The sequence below is a fragment of the Leuciscus leuciscus genome, assembly GCF_965113295.1.
Source record: "Leuciscus leuciscus genome assembly, chromosome: 9".
Taxonomy (NCBI): Eukaryota; Metazoa; Chordata; class Actinopteri; order Cypriniformes; family Leuciscidae; genus Leuciscus; species Leuciscus leuciscus.
In genome coordinates, this window is record NC_138733.1 from 7286575 (window position 1) to 7302619 (window position 16045).

General features: G+C 37.3%; 2 protein-coding genes and 1 long non-coding RNA gene across 4 annotated transcripts in view; all 3 read left to right on the forward strand.

Annotated features, from left to right (window-relative positions):
- Positions 1-16045, forward strand: part of LOC309506454 — a 189227-nt gene that overhangs the window by 157685 nt on the left and 15497 nt on the right. The gene's annotated exons all lie outside the window — the stretch shown is intronic.
- The window catches only part of LOC309506358 (uncharacterized protein), a 29950-nt gene continuing 14169 nt past the window's right edge, over positions 265-16045 (forward strand). Inside the window, exon 1 of one of the 2 annotated variants that reach the window (XM_082180243.1) lies at positions 265-407. The gene's annotated coding sequence lies outside the window, so the exon portion shown is untranslated. Of the gene's footprint in view, positions 408-10965; positions 10985-16045 lie in introns of those variants that run through there. The other variant, XM_082180244.1, reaches the window with a different exon arrangement.
- Positions 8005-10364, forward strand: LOC309506359 (uncharacterized protein). Its single transcript, XM_082180245.1, has 2 exons — positions 8005-8386; positions 8691-10364. The coding sequence occupies exons 1-2, from the start codon at positions 8302-8304 to the stop codon at positions 9530-9532; spliced, it is 927 nt and encodes a 308-aa protein (XP_082036371.1). The 5' UTR covers positions 8005-8301; the 3' UTR covers positions 9533-10364.

Sequence of the window (16045 nt, forward strand, 5' to 3'; positions counted from 1 at the left end):
TAAAAGTATTTTAGAATGTGCAGAGAAACAGAAAGGCAGGGAATATTTTGTAGGTTTTTCGAAAGAAACCGGATTGGACAAGAGAATATAGTGTAAAGGGAATTTAGTAGAGTAGGGGGCAGTAATGCAACAAATTGGATGCAAGCTGCCTTAAAACCCCAAAGAAGAAGAAGCCTTACTTTCCCTGACTAAATGAACTAACCCTTTGAATACAATGGTATAACATGCGGCCCCTTTAAGAAACATGATGACATCGCGCACTGCGCCTGCGCAGAAGAGAGACGCGAGAGAGACGAGACGAGCTGAAACTTTCACCAGTTGAGGCTGAATATGTCACTGTTAACGATCGTGAATGAAGGACAAATGTGGAATATTTTCTCTGGATGCCGTATATTTCCAGTCTGCAGGTGAGAGATGTTCCCAGATTACAGAGTTTAACATTAACCAGCTCCAGTACAAGCCCTCATATCGTGAATAAGGTTTGTCTGCACTGGAATCACACGAGCGAGTTCATACAGGAGAGAAGCCGCACTAATGTGGAGAGAGTTTATGACTTTACAGCTCTGTAGTGAATCATAGAAGCGTTGTCCAAGTGTCACAGTGAGCAAAATATAAGCATTCATCCAGTGAGTTTGTTTTCAGGTACCTGATTGGTGCGTCAAAGTAATGGCACCCTTTCTGTAGAGCTGGGTTCTGGATAAATTGAGAATCATGATGTTTTGTTTAAAATAGAAACCACTATTCTACAGACAATTAAACCAAATAACATGTCATTCACTAGAGGCTTTGACAAAAAGCCAATTTTTGCAAAACAGTCTTTTTATTTATAGACTAAATATTTTATTTATTATTTTTCAAAATCGGTTTGAATGAATTATTCTATGGAAGTAGAATAATGTCAAATGTTTTTGAAATAAAAAGCCTGTTGAATTGCACTACTTGAAAAAAAAAAAGGCATTGCATTAACCATGCTTGCATTTTAATGCATTGTATTTTTAGTGCTTACATTTTTATGGGCTGAAATTCAACATGGTTGAATATTTAAGCTGTGAAATATTTCAATTAAAAACATTTCAAACACCTTTTCATTATTAAAAATTCAATAATCCATATTCACCTTTCATATTTCACTTCCAAAATATTCAAACTGTTTAAAAATACAACCAATAATATTCAACAGGCAATTTTCGGTCCATTTTATTTCGCTTTGCAAATTCGCTTCCACAAATTCAGTGGTTCAAATTCGACAGTAAATTCAACATTGATGTCCAGGAACTGCAGGAAAAGCAGTAGATTGCCGAGCATACTCTCCATCTGCTGTTAGTCTACCTCACCAGCAGATGGTGCAAAAGCGCGTGTTGAAGTCATTCATTCATAAAACTCATTTACAGCAATGTAAGTGTATTTGTGATTATTATGACGGCTGTTTTATGTTCAATTCAGTGTCTTCACGGTTACTTTTCCTGTGTAGCCTACATGCATCTTTCTCTACCGTGAACGAGATTATAATGTTATTCCCCGATGCGGATATACAGATCCAATGTTAAATTTTTGAGGTTGACATATATTTCTCTTGGTTGTTTAGTTGCCTTAACTTTATATTGTGGATGTGCTGCATGCAGGCTATTAGGGTTTCCCTCAATACTTCAGGATTCCCCTGCTGGACATATACAACGCTTAACGTAGCTTAATGGACTACAGTGATGTAAAAGACCAAACTCGCAGGCAAGCAGATGGACTCAGAATAACGCGCAAAGCTTAATGCTGAGCGTTTCCCAGTGATAGACTGGCATACAGATGACTTGATGTTGGACATTCGCACATTTAGGGAGCGTCTCTAAAGTGTATACGACTTTGGTATACACGTTTCTAACTCCGATAGCATTTGAATAGAACGACTTACAGTCATAAAACCAACTGTAAAGTGTTAATTTAGTGTCAGGCATAATGCACACCCTTTGGATTTTTTAAGTTTGCTATTGAAGTTAGTAACGTGTATGCCAATGTTGTATGCAACTTTAGAGACGGTCCCTAAATGTGCGAATGTCCAATGTCAAGCCAATTTTTACATTTAGGCTAGTCATTTAGCAGACGCTTTTATCCAAAGCGATTTACAGTTAATCTAACAATAGGAGGACAATATGCAAGTGCTGTGACAGTTTAAGCTAATGCAATACACGTATGCATACTATATATATGTGTATACGTTGATTTTATGCCAGTATATCACGAAACGCTCAGCATGAAACTTTGCGCGTTAAGTTCATATTCTGAGTCCATCTTCTTGCCTGTAGCCTATATAATAGCCTACAGCCTACTTCCCTAATAAGGTGCAAGATTGGTATCACTATCAACGGAAGGGAAATCCTTGAGTATGAGGTATTGAGGGAAACCGATTATAGTCCTGTTCATGGTAGAGAAAGCTGATGACATGTAGAATACACAGGGAAAGTAACAATGAAGTTATTGAATGAAACATAAACACAGCTTTTGTGTGTTTATCATCTTTTCCGCATATACTGACACAGATAATCATTTTCATTTGATGAATGAATGTCTTCGTCAGCAACAAGCGCTTTTGCACCATCTGATGGTGAGGTCGACTAACAGCAGATGGAGAGTATGCTCGGCAATCTACTGCTTTTCCTGCAGTTCCTGGACGTCAATGTTGAATTTACTGTCGAATTTGAACCACTGAATTTGTGGAACGAATTTGCAAAGCGAAATAAAATGGACCGAAAATTGCCTGTTGAATATTATTGGTTGTATTTTTAAACAGTTTGAATATTCTGGAAGTGAAATATGAAAGGTGAATATGGATTATTGAATTTTTAATAATGAAAAGGTGTTTGAAATGTTTTTAATTGAAATATTCACAGCTTAAATATTCAACCATGTTGAATTTCAGCCCATAAAAATGTAAGCACTAAAAATACAATGCATTAAAATGCAAGTATGGTTAATGCAATGCCTATTTTTTTTTCAAGTAGTGCAATTCAACAGGCTTTTTATTTCAAAAACATTTGACATTATTCTACTTCCATATTATTCAATGACTCACTAACTTGTTCCATAACTGGATGTATGAGCATTTTTTAACGAATCTCATGAATTAACTATTTTTAAGGATTGATGAGAATTGGGTATAACAAAAAAAAAAAAAAAAAAAAAAAAAACATGTAACTGAAAATTAGCAAATTAAGAGTCTACCAAACAAAATGACAGAGCCATAACGTTTAACTGAGCTGCTGAAAAGAATCTTTATCTCTTTCAATAAGTCCCTGTTTTCACCTCATTCATTATAGTAATGTCTGAGATCTTCTGTAAATTGGCACATCGAGCACGTCATTAGTGTCAGACAAACTACAGGATCATCACTTTATGTGATAATCACCTATAGGTGTGTTTTTAATGTTTTACCCCTCAGGTTAAAGTACATGACTAAAAATACTATTAAAGGCTACAGAAACCACACCTGCAAACTCTCTTTCTGACACTGAAATCGTCCATTCACGTAATTAGTGCAGATCTAAGGAGTTTTTATTTGAATGCATGTCTGAAGGGAAATTATTACTGTCTTCATAAAAGTTTCAATTGCATCTTCTTTTATCTTTCCTCAGTAATGCCTAATAAAGTAGTGTTTATAAGCGCAGCTCTGCTTGTGTTCAGGAGTAACCGCTGTATTTCTGCTTTTTCCCATAAGTGCCTGTCAGAGAGTGAATTTGTATTTTCATTCAGCCTGTCTGCCGTTTTTGATAAAACACATTTATAATCATTTATTAGGCTCAAATATGAAATTCATCATTTTATAAAAGCGTTTGTTTTGTCAAAACTGGTATCATTTGAACTGCAAAGTTGTTCAAATAATTTAGGCTAGCATTTTACAAAATTGCATTTTGTATGTAATGCATTTTACAGTTTACAATTTTACCATAGACATTGGTGTTGTTTCGAAATAACTTTGCCACCTAAACAACATTTTCTGTTTCAACATTACAATTTTCTGAAATGATTTAAGTTTATGAGAATAACCTTTTGTTAAAGGTGCAGTATGTAACATGTGAGTACATGGTAGGGCTGCACGATATTGAAGAAAACTGCGATATGCGATAACTCATTAAATAATGCGATATGCGATACGATAATGCTTAAAGTGTGTAAAATAAACTTAAATTATCTTTAAAATATATTTAAAATTATATAACCTACATACATGTTTCACATTCTTTTTGTGACAAGAAAACATCCCTACAACTGAAAGTGAACAACTAGGGGTGCACGATTCAGAAAATGTCACGATTCGATTCGATATCGATTTTTAGGCTCAAGATTCGATTCAAAATCGATTTTCGATTCAAAAACGATTCTCGATTCAAAAAAACGATTCACAGTATGTAATGTTAGGGGTGGAAATCTTTAGTCACCTCACGATCTGATCCAATTCCAGAATGATTCTTTATCTACTCCTCCCCCCTCCCCTCCCCTCCCCTCCCCTCCCCTCCCCTCCCCTCCCCTCCCCTCTCCCCTCCCTATTAATTCATTAGTTTACATAGGTAATTAAGTACTTTTTTTTTTTAAATTACAAAAATAAATAAAAAATACTTAAAACAGTTGTATGTTAAGCATTTTAAACTAATATAACTTCAAAACATACAAGTAGGCTAAGTAGCAAATAATAAAGAGGAGCATAGAAACATAACAAACAAACAAAAAGTGCTTTCAGTAGCCTATTTAAGATTATCTGAACGTTTTCCATTCAAGAATTGTGAGTGATTTTTCTTCATCTTTAGGATGTTGTTTTTTACTATGACATCATAGACTGCGAGAGATCTATTAAGCTGCATTCACGCACGGATCTCTTTTGAAATATAAGAAGTAAAGTGGTTTTTCCTGTCCGTTTAATCGCTTAAGACATAACTGGCTGTGTTTACGTTAATTTTGCACAATATTAAACCACTTACACGGAGTCGCACAGCCGCATGCGCGAGCAGTCTACACAAACAAAGCGCGCGTCAGCATTTGAAATTGAACGCAGCCTTCTGTTAGTGAGGTTCATATTTTAAATATAAAAGGCTATTGCATTCCAAACCACATAAATGATGACTTCGTGGAGCATTTGTAAGGAAAATACCGAAAGGCGAGACAGCACGCTTCAAGTGTAACGTAACATCAAACAAAGCGCGAGTCTCTCACAGCGCATCCTGTGCAATGAAGCCTGTGAATGTCCTTGTAATTCGCTTCAACCTTTCCGAATTTATGAAAGATTATTTTACGGAAAGTTTGATTGGTGTATGTATGTGTGTGAGGAATTGGAAGAAAGCAGATTACGGGTGTTTCTAAAGCAAACTCCGCGTCATCGCATATCTGGTTAAAAACTAAGTTCAGAATCGATTCTGAAATTCTCAGAATCGATCCAGAATCGTTGGAGAGAGAATCGCGATGCATCGATGAATCGATTTTGAAACAGTGTTTTACTGTAGCATAAGAAGTGTTATTTTAACATCGGTGTAAACCACTGGGTTCAGGGTTTCAGGTTATCCTACATTAGGGTTATTTAACAACAGAAACGGAATAATCAAATGTAAAAATAAAACACTGCTTAGTTTTCACTGCATGATTTAAATACTGATTATTATTAAAGCTACAAAAGTTATTCAGCCAAGAGCAGTGAGTGATTTTCTCTTTGTCTTTTGTTCATGACCCCAGTTATTGCAAGCCGTTGCGATATGCATAGCGCGATATATACATTTGCGATATTTCGATAATTTCGATATATTGTGCAGTCCTAGTACATGGGTATGAATTAATCTTCAAACAAAGTCCAATAGAAGAGAGCGCATCTAAAAGAGAAGTATCCAGTCAAGGTGCTCTATGGTCTTGTGATTTTTACTAGTCCATCAAAGAAAACTTTAGGATGACAATGGCACTCTTTAGAATGAATAAGCCTTTATTATCAGATGGCTACATACAAAAAATCTAAGGCATGTACAAAATCTAATACAAGGCATGCTTACGCTCTGAAGTGGAACCTATTCGTTGAGTGGTGTGCTTTCCTTCCTGCAAGATGGGTTGGAGCGAAGGCTGTCTCCCTCCACCCTCAAAGTGTTTGTTGCCTTGATTGCCGCTAGGGTTGTAATGGTATACCGGTATGGCGGTTTGTCATGATATCAACATGTACGATTATCATATCGTGAACATTTGCTTATCCGCGGTTTTGGAAAAAAATTATTAAACCAGATCTCAACTGTGCATATATGTAAATTTCTTAGGATTTTTTTTTAACAATATAAAACATTTTAGCCGGGGAAGTTTCTGAAATTTGGTTGTTTTGACACGGATGACCCTATAGATCTGTTTCAAGGCCTGAATTTCATTTTGGAAAATGGGGGGGAAATCCCCCCTTAGGTGATTCTTATGGGGGGGAATTTTTTATTTGAGGGGGGGAGTTTAGACTTTTTTTTAATTACATTTATCTCGCCTAAATGTATGCTCACTCATCGCATTTTTACAATGGGGTAATTTTGGTCTTAAGAATTTACACAACACAAGGAAGCTTGATTTCAATCTTTGAATTAAATTGAAAAAAAGTAGCACAAATAAATACAATAGAATAAAGATACCAATAAATAGAAATAAAAGAGAGAAGTTTTTACTTAGGTCTAACACTAGTATTCAGAAATACTACAGAGACTGAATAAAGTAATCAAATGTAAAATAACACTGGGTAGTATTTTAGTCCTGACTAAATTAAATACATAGGCTATTAATCCTGATTCCTTAAAATTAAAGCCATGGTTTGTTGTTTTGACAACCAAATTAATGACAGACACGTATGGCTGCTGTCCCTTTAAGAGCTAGTGCACGGATCCTGTTTCATTATACGGTCACGTGCGATTAATGCTTATTTAAGACATAACCGACTGTGTTTAGAGGATACTCACCAAGACCGAAAATGACATAATTTTCGCATATTTTTGACTGTTAAAGCGATATAATCCACGAAAAATAACTTTTGTTACCCGCGAGCTGTGCAGAGAAACATCTCTCAGACAGCGCGCAAGTACCGAATAGTTTAAAATCGCGTGAATGTTTAAACTGGTAAAACTTTTAAAGACGTGCAAATGGTAAACTTTAGTTACTCATGATGCAATGCTGGCCCGATTATGCAAGTGACAATTCCGTCTATGCCGACTCCCGAAACGCGAGAGTGTATTATCGCCGCCCGCGGCACTTAACGAGCTGATAGAAGACGCAGCACCGCTGAATCACTCACGCTGTTTGAGAAATTGCGTCTCGCAGACAGTTTTAAAAATTTGACTGATTTGATTTTATAATCTGTGTGGATTAATTTACTAATACAACCTACAGACTAAAGTGAATCAATGTTTGCGGGAATTTCCCGCATTATAAGTGGGAGACCTGCGGGAATTATTAAAATTATGCGCAATACCCGCAATCCCGCGCTGAAAGTCAAGCCCTGTGTTTTATATGATGATAATATACAACTTTGTCAAAACACTATTTCTAACATCAAATATGTTCACTTAACTATTAAAGGGATACTTCACCTCTGGAAAGATGAATGTGTATTTAAAATAGGTCTTTTATGTAGAAGAAATGTAAACGCTGCATTCAGATTCACCAATCGGAATGAATTTAGTTAGATTGAAACAAAAGGTTTGCATGTAAACAATGAATGGTGACTGCAGAAAGCAAAAGCCGAATCCCGGACATTTTGGACGATCTCGACGGCCGGACATGTCCGGGAAAAAGAGGATGGTAACCCCTACTACTCAGCTTTCTCCTACTACTCAGCTTTCTCCACAGAACAAGAGCCTGCTAGCTTACCTTCCAAAGAAAGACATGCGGGACAGCCCCTCCTACTGGCTGTAGTCTTTAGCCTCTGGCCAAAAAATCCTCCGATGACGCAAAATTACGATTTTTGTGTCATCGGAGGATTTTTTCCAGACAAAAAATACATAAATCTCTCCTCTCAGGGGGATATGAGGGTGGAAAGCACGGTAATTCGAAAATACTACAGGTTTTCTACTAATACAAAGCTTACTGCTAAATCCTGAAGTATCCCTTTAAGTAATTAATTTAGTTCATTATAAATCCAGTAACTTTCCAATTCCAGGTCTTGTCCTGTGGGCGTCAGTATCACACAGTGATCACAGTTCACACCTGCAGTGAAGCCCCTCCCACAACAGTTCACCAATAAATACTGGGAATATTCCCATCATCCTACAAGAGAAGGACAAACTCCAGGAGTTGCAGCTGAAATCTGTGTGACTGTTAAAGATGGAGTTTATTAAAGAGGAGATTGAAGACATGAGGGATCCAGAACCATCCAGAATAAAACATGAAGATACTGAGGAACAAATAGGTTGGTGTCCATTCTTGATTCTTCATTGTTGACTGCTTTGGTGGCTGTGAAATAATTAGTATATTGATGATAAATGATTTAGAAATTCAACTAAATGATCCTAACCTTGCATATAGCAATGTGTCATACATTTTAATTATTCATATTAATGAGAATTATATAACAAACCTTCAACATCAAAGATCTGATACTGTATACTCACACAGACAGAAACCTATTCTCTTGTTGTCTGCTTGTTCACTTGAATTTTCCTTGAAATGATCCTCCTTAAACTGATTATAACTACTTGATATGTTCATTCTAGATCAGATGGAAGTAACAGAGCTAAAAGAAGAACTGAAAGAAGACTTTAAACACTGTGACTTCAAAACTCAAGAAACAAAAGCCAAAAAGCTGCACTCCTGCTCTCAGTGTGGAAAGAGTTTCAGTCAAAAAGGAAACCTTAAGACACACATGAGAATTCACACTGGAGAGAAACCGTATACATGCACTCAGTGTGGAAAGAGTTACACATCTTCATCCTTACTCAAAATTCATCTGCGTAGTCACTCTGGAGAAAAACCATTTAACTGTGATCAGTGTGGTAAAGAGTTTATTTTGTCATCACGTCTAAAAACACACATGAAAGTTCATTCAGACGAGAGGCCTTATGTGTGTTCTCTCTGTGGAAAGAGTTTTTCAAGACTGAACAGTTTTAAACAGCACCAGAAAACACATAATGAAGTGAGAGATCATGTGTGTTGTGACTGTGGGAAGAGTTATACTAAATCTAGTCATCTGAAACTGCACCAAAGAATTCATACTGGAGAAAAGCCATATCACTGTACTCAGTGTGGAAAAGATTTTATTTCACCATCATATCTCAAAAAACACCTTACTGTTCATACAGTTGTTAAGCCTCAGTTGTGCTCTCTCTGTGGAAAGAGTTTTACTAGAGCTGACAATCTGAAACATCACCAAAGAATTCATACTGGCGAAAAACCTTACAAGTGCTCATATTGTGACAAGAGTTTCACTCAGTCTGGATCTCTGAAATCACACGAGCGAGTTCATACTGGAGAGAAGCCGTACGACTGTACTCGGTGTGAGAAGAGTTTTAGACATGTATCAAGCCTTCTCATTCACATGAAAAACTGTTGCAAGTGATCAACATCAGTTTTTATATCATATACATTCAGGTAAATTCTGCAAGATGAAATATTGAGATTGTCTATTTTTTTTATTTTATTATTTTTTTATTAATGAAAGACTAGAAAGATTTCAAGGGGTGGTATAATGCTCTTTTCACAAGATGTAAAATAAGTCTCTGATGTCCTTAGATTATGTATGTGAAGTTTTAGCTCAAAATACCCCACATATATTTTTTTATATAGCATGTTAAAATTGTCCCTTTTTGAGGGTGAGCAAAAACACACCGTTTTGTGTCTGTCCCTTTAAATGCAAATGAGCTGCTGCTCCCGGCACAGAGAGCGGAGCTTCAAGAGGTTGTGTCCTTTTACCTCACACAGACATGCACTGAAAATGTCAAAAACTTTTAGACTTTTATGTTCAAACTGGAGTCAGAAAGATGTAGAGACTCAGGAAGAAGTGACAACATGTTGATAACATGTCTGAATGGTTAATTGGTGAATTTATGTAGCTTATGTGTAGTTATCTTCTAGTCATTGATTAGCATATTCTGTCTTGATAATCTATAAATCGTGTTCAGGGGGCGGGGTATATGTAAATTTGAGGGTTCATGGTGTCACTAACCCGGGAGGAATGTTGTGTAGTCCCTTCCAGCCATTTGTTGTAGTAATTAAAAAGTGATTTCTGTAAAATAAAATATCTACCTTTTCTTTGAACTTTGAGCGTCGTAACTTTGCAGATGTTGTTTATGCTGAAACAGCAACATTACACACTAACTGAAGTTTGAAAAGTGAAATCATATTCAATCATTATGTCATACTTATTTTCTAAGTTTACTATATTGTTTTCTGATAGTACATGCATTTATAAAAATAAAAAAAAACTTGTCTTGACAAAAAGCTTTTAACTGTGATTGTAAAAAAAAAAAAAAAGAAAAAAAAAGTCTAATATGTGTTTGTGAAAAGAGTTATTCACTGCTGGACTCAGATATTCAAGATATTGGGGTGACAAATATGCAATTTTCCTCTGTTTTCCAGAATATCAGCTTGATTGTAAATGTGACATTACGCAACTGCTCCATGACCAAGTTATTGATGGGTAGATTTTAGACAAATAAAGTTTGTCAACAAAAAAGATAGATTTTTGACTAGTTACAGACAGAGAAATTATAGCAAAGTGTTCAAAATTTTATTTCTAATTAGATAACCTTACTTTAAAAAGCAGGGAAATCGATAGCCTTACTGTCCCTGACTATTGACTTACTAAATGAACTAACTCTTTGAATACAATGGTATAACATGCGGCCCCTTTAAGAAACATGATGACATCGCGCACTGCGCCTGCGCCGAAGAGAGACAAGACGAGCAGAAACTTTCACCAGTTCAGGCTGTAAGTGACGCGGTTAACGATCGTGAATGAAGGACAGATGTGGAATATTTTCTCCGGATGCCGTATATTACCAGTCTGCAGGTGAGAGACGTTCCGATTATAGAGTTTAACATTAACCAGCTCCAGAGTAAATGCCCTCATATCGTTCATACTGGAGAGGAGGCGCACTAATGTGGTGTTCGGGTCATTTTGACCCAGAGAAGATTTTCTTTTTCCCGAACATACTAGTTAATGTTATCCCATTGGACTGAAACTTAGTGACTTTGTTCACAAAGGGTATACCTACTTCTCAAATGGTTTTTGTATGTTCATTTTTGACCGGGGAAACCACAAGTGTGACTGCCATTTTGTACAAAATAAAAGTTTTTCAAAACATTAAAGATTAAAACATGTGAAAAATTAAAGTAGACTAGTGTGATCAACAGTGCCATTTTTTTTCCATATTTTATTTAATATTTTCAAAATTATAAAAATATATTAAAAAATTATGCTTTTTTTTGCTCAAAAAATGAGGTGCATACTCTCAGATAAATGAGGCCTACGATTAATCAGATGCAAATAGAAATATAAAACCAGTCCTAATTGAAAGAGAGCAAGTTGACATAAAGATTGAATCCAATATTGGGTGAGCATAAGAAGTGATTTATAAGCTATTTTTTATAGGCCGGTCATTTTTGACTGGGAACAAAAAAAGTGTTACAGTTTCGAACACAACCTGAGGGTTAAGACATTCAAGCTCTATAGTGAATCATATAGATAAGCGTTGTCCAAGTGTCACAGTGAGCAAAGCATATCCATTCATCCAGTTAGTATGTTTTCAGGTACCTGATTGGTGTGACAAATTTGTACATTTGTATTGTCAAAGTAATGGCGCCCTTTCTGGAGCAATTTAACCAAATAACATGTCATTTACTAGAGGCTCCGACAAAAAGCCAATTGTTGCAATACAGTATTTTTATTTATAGACAAAATTTTTAAATATTTAAATTATTTTTCCAAGTTTTGAATTAATTATTCAATGACTTCAATGGATTTATAAGCTTTTTGAACGAATCTCATGAATGAAAAAAAATAATGTGGGAAGAGCTTTACTAGAGCTGAACAACTGAGACATCACCAAAGTTTTCATACAGGAGAAAATCCTTACAAGTGCTCATCCTATGACCAGAGTTTCAATCGGTTAAAGCACCTAAAATCACATGAGCGACTTCAGAGAGAAGCCATACCACTGTACTCAGTGTGAGAAGAGTTTCAGAGATGCAACCGGTTTAAAAAGTCACCTGCGCATTCACTCTGGAGAAAAACATTTTAACTGGGTTTCATTATCAGGGTTTAGTTCTGTTTTGATTGTTCACTTTCTGTTTGCATCTTCAGTTGACACAGCTTTCCCATGTGGTTCTTTGTTTCATCTCATTCACCTGTGGCTTGTTAATTAGCTCAATTAGTTCCTCGTTTGGTCTTGATATAATTACTCCTTGTTTATTCCTGGCTTGATTGTTAGTTGTTTGACCCCTAGAGTGAAGGTATGCGTTCACCTTGAGAACTTTCTCTTTTGTTTTTGTCTTTGTTTAACTGAAGAAAGTTTTGCCACATCCAACTGTTGACTTCATCAATGCATTGGCACAGGGAGTCAATGGGGCTGTAATCGTATATTTTTTTAAATATTTTTATTCTTAAATACATACAAGTGAATGTGTTTTGTCATTTAAGAAACCTTTATAATGATCATGATTCATGTTAGCAGACCTGCCAACCTGTACGCATTTTGCGTAGCGGATACGCATTTTGACTTCAAAGTACGCTGGTACGATTTGTCACTCTAAACTACGCAAAAACCTGGTGACGCCTCTGTGCACGCGCTGTCCTCAAATCAAGCTACAGCAAAAGAAGAAGAGTTCGACCAATCATAGCGCTGAGTTCATTCCCCAAATAGCAAGCGGGGATGATTGACAGATGCGTAAGGCCTATCATTAAAAAGAGACTGAAAATCGACACCAATAAAGATTCCCGCTCGATTCCCCTTCCACTCCCGCGGCCGCCGTCTGACTGATGTCATAAGCGAGGACAGTACAGTGGTCGCGGTACTTCTGACTCCTGAAGGTAAACGGCCTGGGGTCGATGTGGAAAGTTGATGGTTGAGTTAACTTAGGGTGCTTTCACACTTGGTTCGATTGCCTGTTCCGAACCCGAGTTCGATTGCTCCCCCCTCCCCCTGCCCCCGATGGACTGTGTTCACATTATATTATTTGTATCCAAACCGCGGTACGCTTACGTCATCAAGCTGCAGCTGGCGCGTACTCGCTATGAAAAGGCGTCAAAATGGATAGAATTGCTCGCTTCACATTTGTTCTTCTTTTTTTGAACCTTTGGTTTTGTTTTCAAAGAAAAGATACAGAAACACACTTGCGTCTGTCTGCCGCAAAAGTATTAAAACCGTTCCAAAGACAGCGGGATGTCCGCCCGCCTGCCGAAGACAATTTTTGTGGAGGCAAGCAGAAATCATCTCTCTGCTTGCAGTGCGTCAATCCCGCTTTTCGTCAAGGTAAGTGTATATAGACCCTTTTACAGTTGTTAAACACACACGCACGCAGGCACGCACCAGATTATACGTCATCAATAGCGGTTCACTTCCGCGATTTGGTACGATTGCGTTCATATCAGCAGCGAACCGTACCCGAGTTCACATGAACCGTACCCCAGACCGCCTTTTTAAGCGGACTCGAGTACGGTTCGCGGGTGCGCACCTGAGTTTGGAAAACAGCGTTCACATCATCCAAACGAACCGAACTCTGACATCATTCGAACCCGGGTGCACACCAAAAGTGCTAGTGTGAAAGCGCCCTAAATCTTATGGATTCGATGATCACACAGATCGCATGGATTATCTTAAAATACTCCGTTAAGTTATTCATGGTCACTCAGAAAAGAGGAAGACATCATTCAGTCATGCAAATAATAAAATGCTCAAGTAATGCTGAACTATAAATCTTGAAATCGCTATCAGGCTTAGTGATTATGAAAGTGCTGTGATTTGTGGATTAGCCTAATAAGCGCGAGTCTGGAGAAACAGGCGTTTATTTATTCATTCATTCTCAGTGTTGAGAAACGTATGTGTTACATTGTGTTAATTATAACTAAAGTACCTAATAATGTTACATTTATTTTGTATGAAAACTAGCGCGTTAGTTACTTATGGATTAAAAAGTACCGTTGTATCAGTGCTGCGCGAGCTCTCACAAACACGGACGCGCACACAGACATAAGATCATTGTAAAATGAAAATTGACGGGCTAAGTTTAAATTTTGTTCTTGCTTGTTTTTTTTTCTGTCAAAAAGCATTTTGTATTATCCATCCCTGCTTTTAAAATTCGTTAAATGACGGACGTTTTACTGTTAACAGCCCTCATTATATGTCGGATTCGGAACTTATACTTTATATTATTTTTAGAATAAGTGATTCGTTATCATTGGACTCCTGTCTATTCATTGTCAAATGTTTTATATAAATGTGTTTGTATTGGCTAACATTTATTCAGCTAATGCGTGTCCTGTTTAAAATGTGCAATGTTCAAATGCAGACAGCACGTCACAAATAGAAGCCCTTTTCCCTGTGGTATTTAGTATCATATTTGGATATTGGAAAATAAATAAATTAGCCTATCTTAATTGTACACAATGTTCCTATGTTTTTATATTTTTTTATGGTTTTTTTTACTGTGTTCTAGGGGTTTCTTAATTTTAGACTAGTTGACCAGCACACATTATATGCAATGCAATTATATAATGCATGTGTGTTGTCGTCCAAACCGCCCATACAAAACCCCCCAGGGTGAACAGGAGTGCCGCAAGAATCGAGCCTTGAGGGACTCCGCATGTCATGGATGTCCACTCAGACTTATGGTCTCCTATAGTCGCATAATAAACTCTCCCATCTAAGTATGACCTGAACCATTTTAGGACTATCCCAGAAAGCCCCACCCAGTTTTCCAGCCTGTCAAGAAGAATGTTGTGATCGACAGTGTCAAATGCAGCACTGAGGTCGAGTAGTACCAGCACTGATAATTTGCCTGAATCAGTATTTAAAGCAGCACTTAGTAGCTTCGGGACTTCTTCGCTGTATTCTCGCTTTTTGCTCGCAGGTTTCTCTCTAGAGCTCCCCCCACAGCTTCGGAATAGATATTTGACAACACTGTCGTAAAAACTCGTTGTTGATTCTCAGACACCAGAGGCTATAGATCAACGACATCAAAGCAGATGGGACGTTCTGTAAAACGTCTTCTTCATTCAGGTTCGGACAGCGTGAGGGAGCGCAATAATGACAGCATTTTAGCAGATTTCTTTTGGCCGTAAAGCAATTGTTTACATCGCGAGACCTGATATCACGCGAGACTTCCTGACGCAGCGGCCGGCGGCCCGCCGGCTCAAAGTTGCAAGTGCGTATTTTCCGCTCACGGGCACCAGGGGGGTGCGAAACAACCACCATTCAACCCGAAATAAGTAATATAACCATTCCAATGACTCCGAAGCTGTTCAGTTAAGGTAAAAAAAGTTACTTAGTTCACCTTTAAGCGAATATCGTTTATTATCTTTATGAGCGCGGTCTCTGTGCTGTGGTGCGGTCGGAAACCAGATTGAAAATTGTCAAAGTATCCATTCGAGCATAAGAATTTGTTCAGCTGATTGAAGACAACTTTTTCAATGATCTTGCTTATGAAAGGAAGATTTGAGATCGGTCTATAGTTGCTTAATATGGTATTATCCAGATTGCTCTTTTTCAGGAGGGGCTTGACAACCAGTTTTCAGGGAGTTTGGAAAACTCCCAGAGAGAAGTGAGGCATTTACCACTTCTAGAAGATCTGCTTCTAAACAGTTAAACTAGATGTCGACCGATATGGGTTTTTTCAGGCCGATGCCGATCTTTTGAAATCCGGGTCGGCCGATGGCCGATTAATGCTGCCGATTTATTTTGGCCGATTATGTGCTTGTTTTTAACCTCTATTTGAAAGATAAAATGTAACATAAATAATTACTTAAGATAGACAAGATTTCTCAACAAAAACATTTATTGAACACTTGACCAATCTGCACTTGTTGTGACCTTGAGATATGTTTGGTAATTGTACCTGAATGAATTGAAAATTC

Coding starts and splice junctions, on each gene's coding strand:
- LOC309506359 (XM_082180245.1), top strand. CDS start 8,302: ATGGAGTTTATTAAAGAGGAGATTGAAGACATGAGGGATCCAGAACCA. Junction 8,387..8,690: donor AGATACTGAGGAACAAATAG/GTTGGTGTCCAT, acceptor TGTTCATTCTAG/ATCAGATGGAAGTAACAGAG.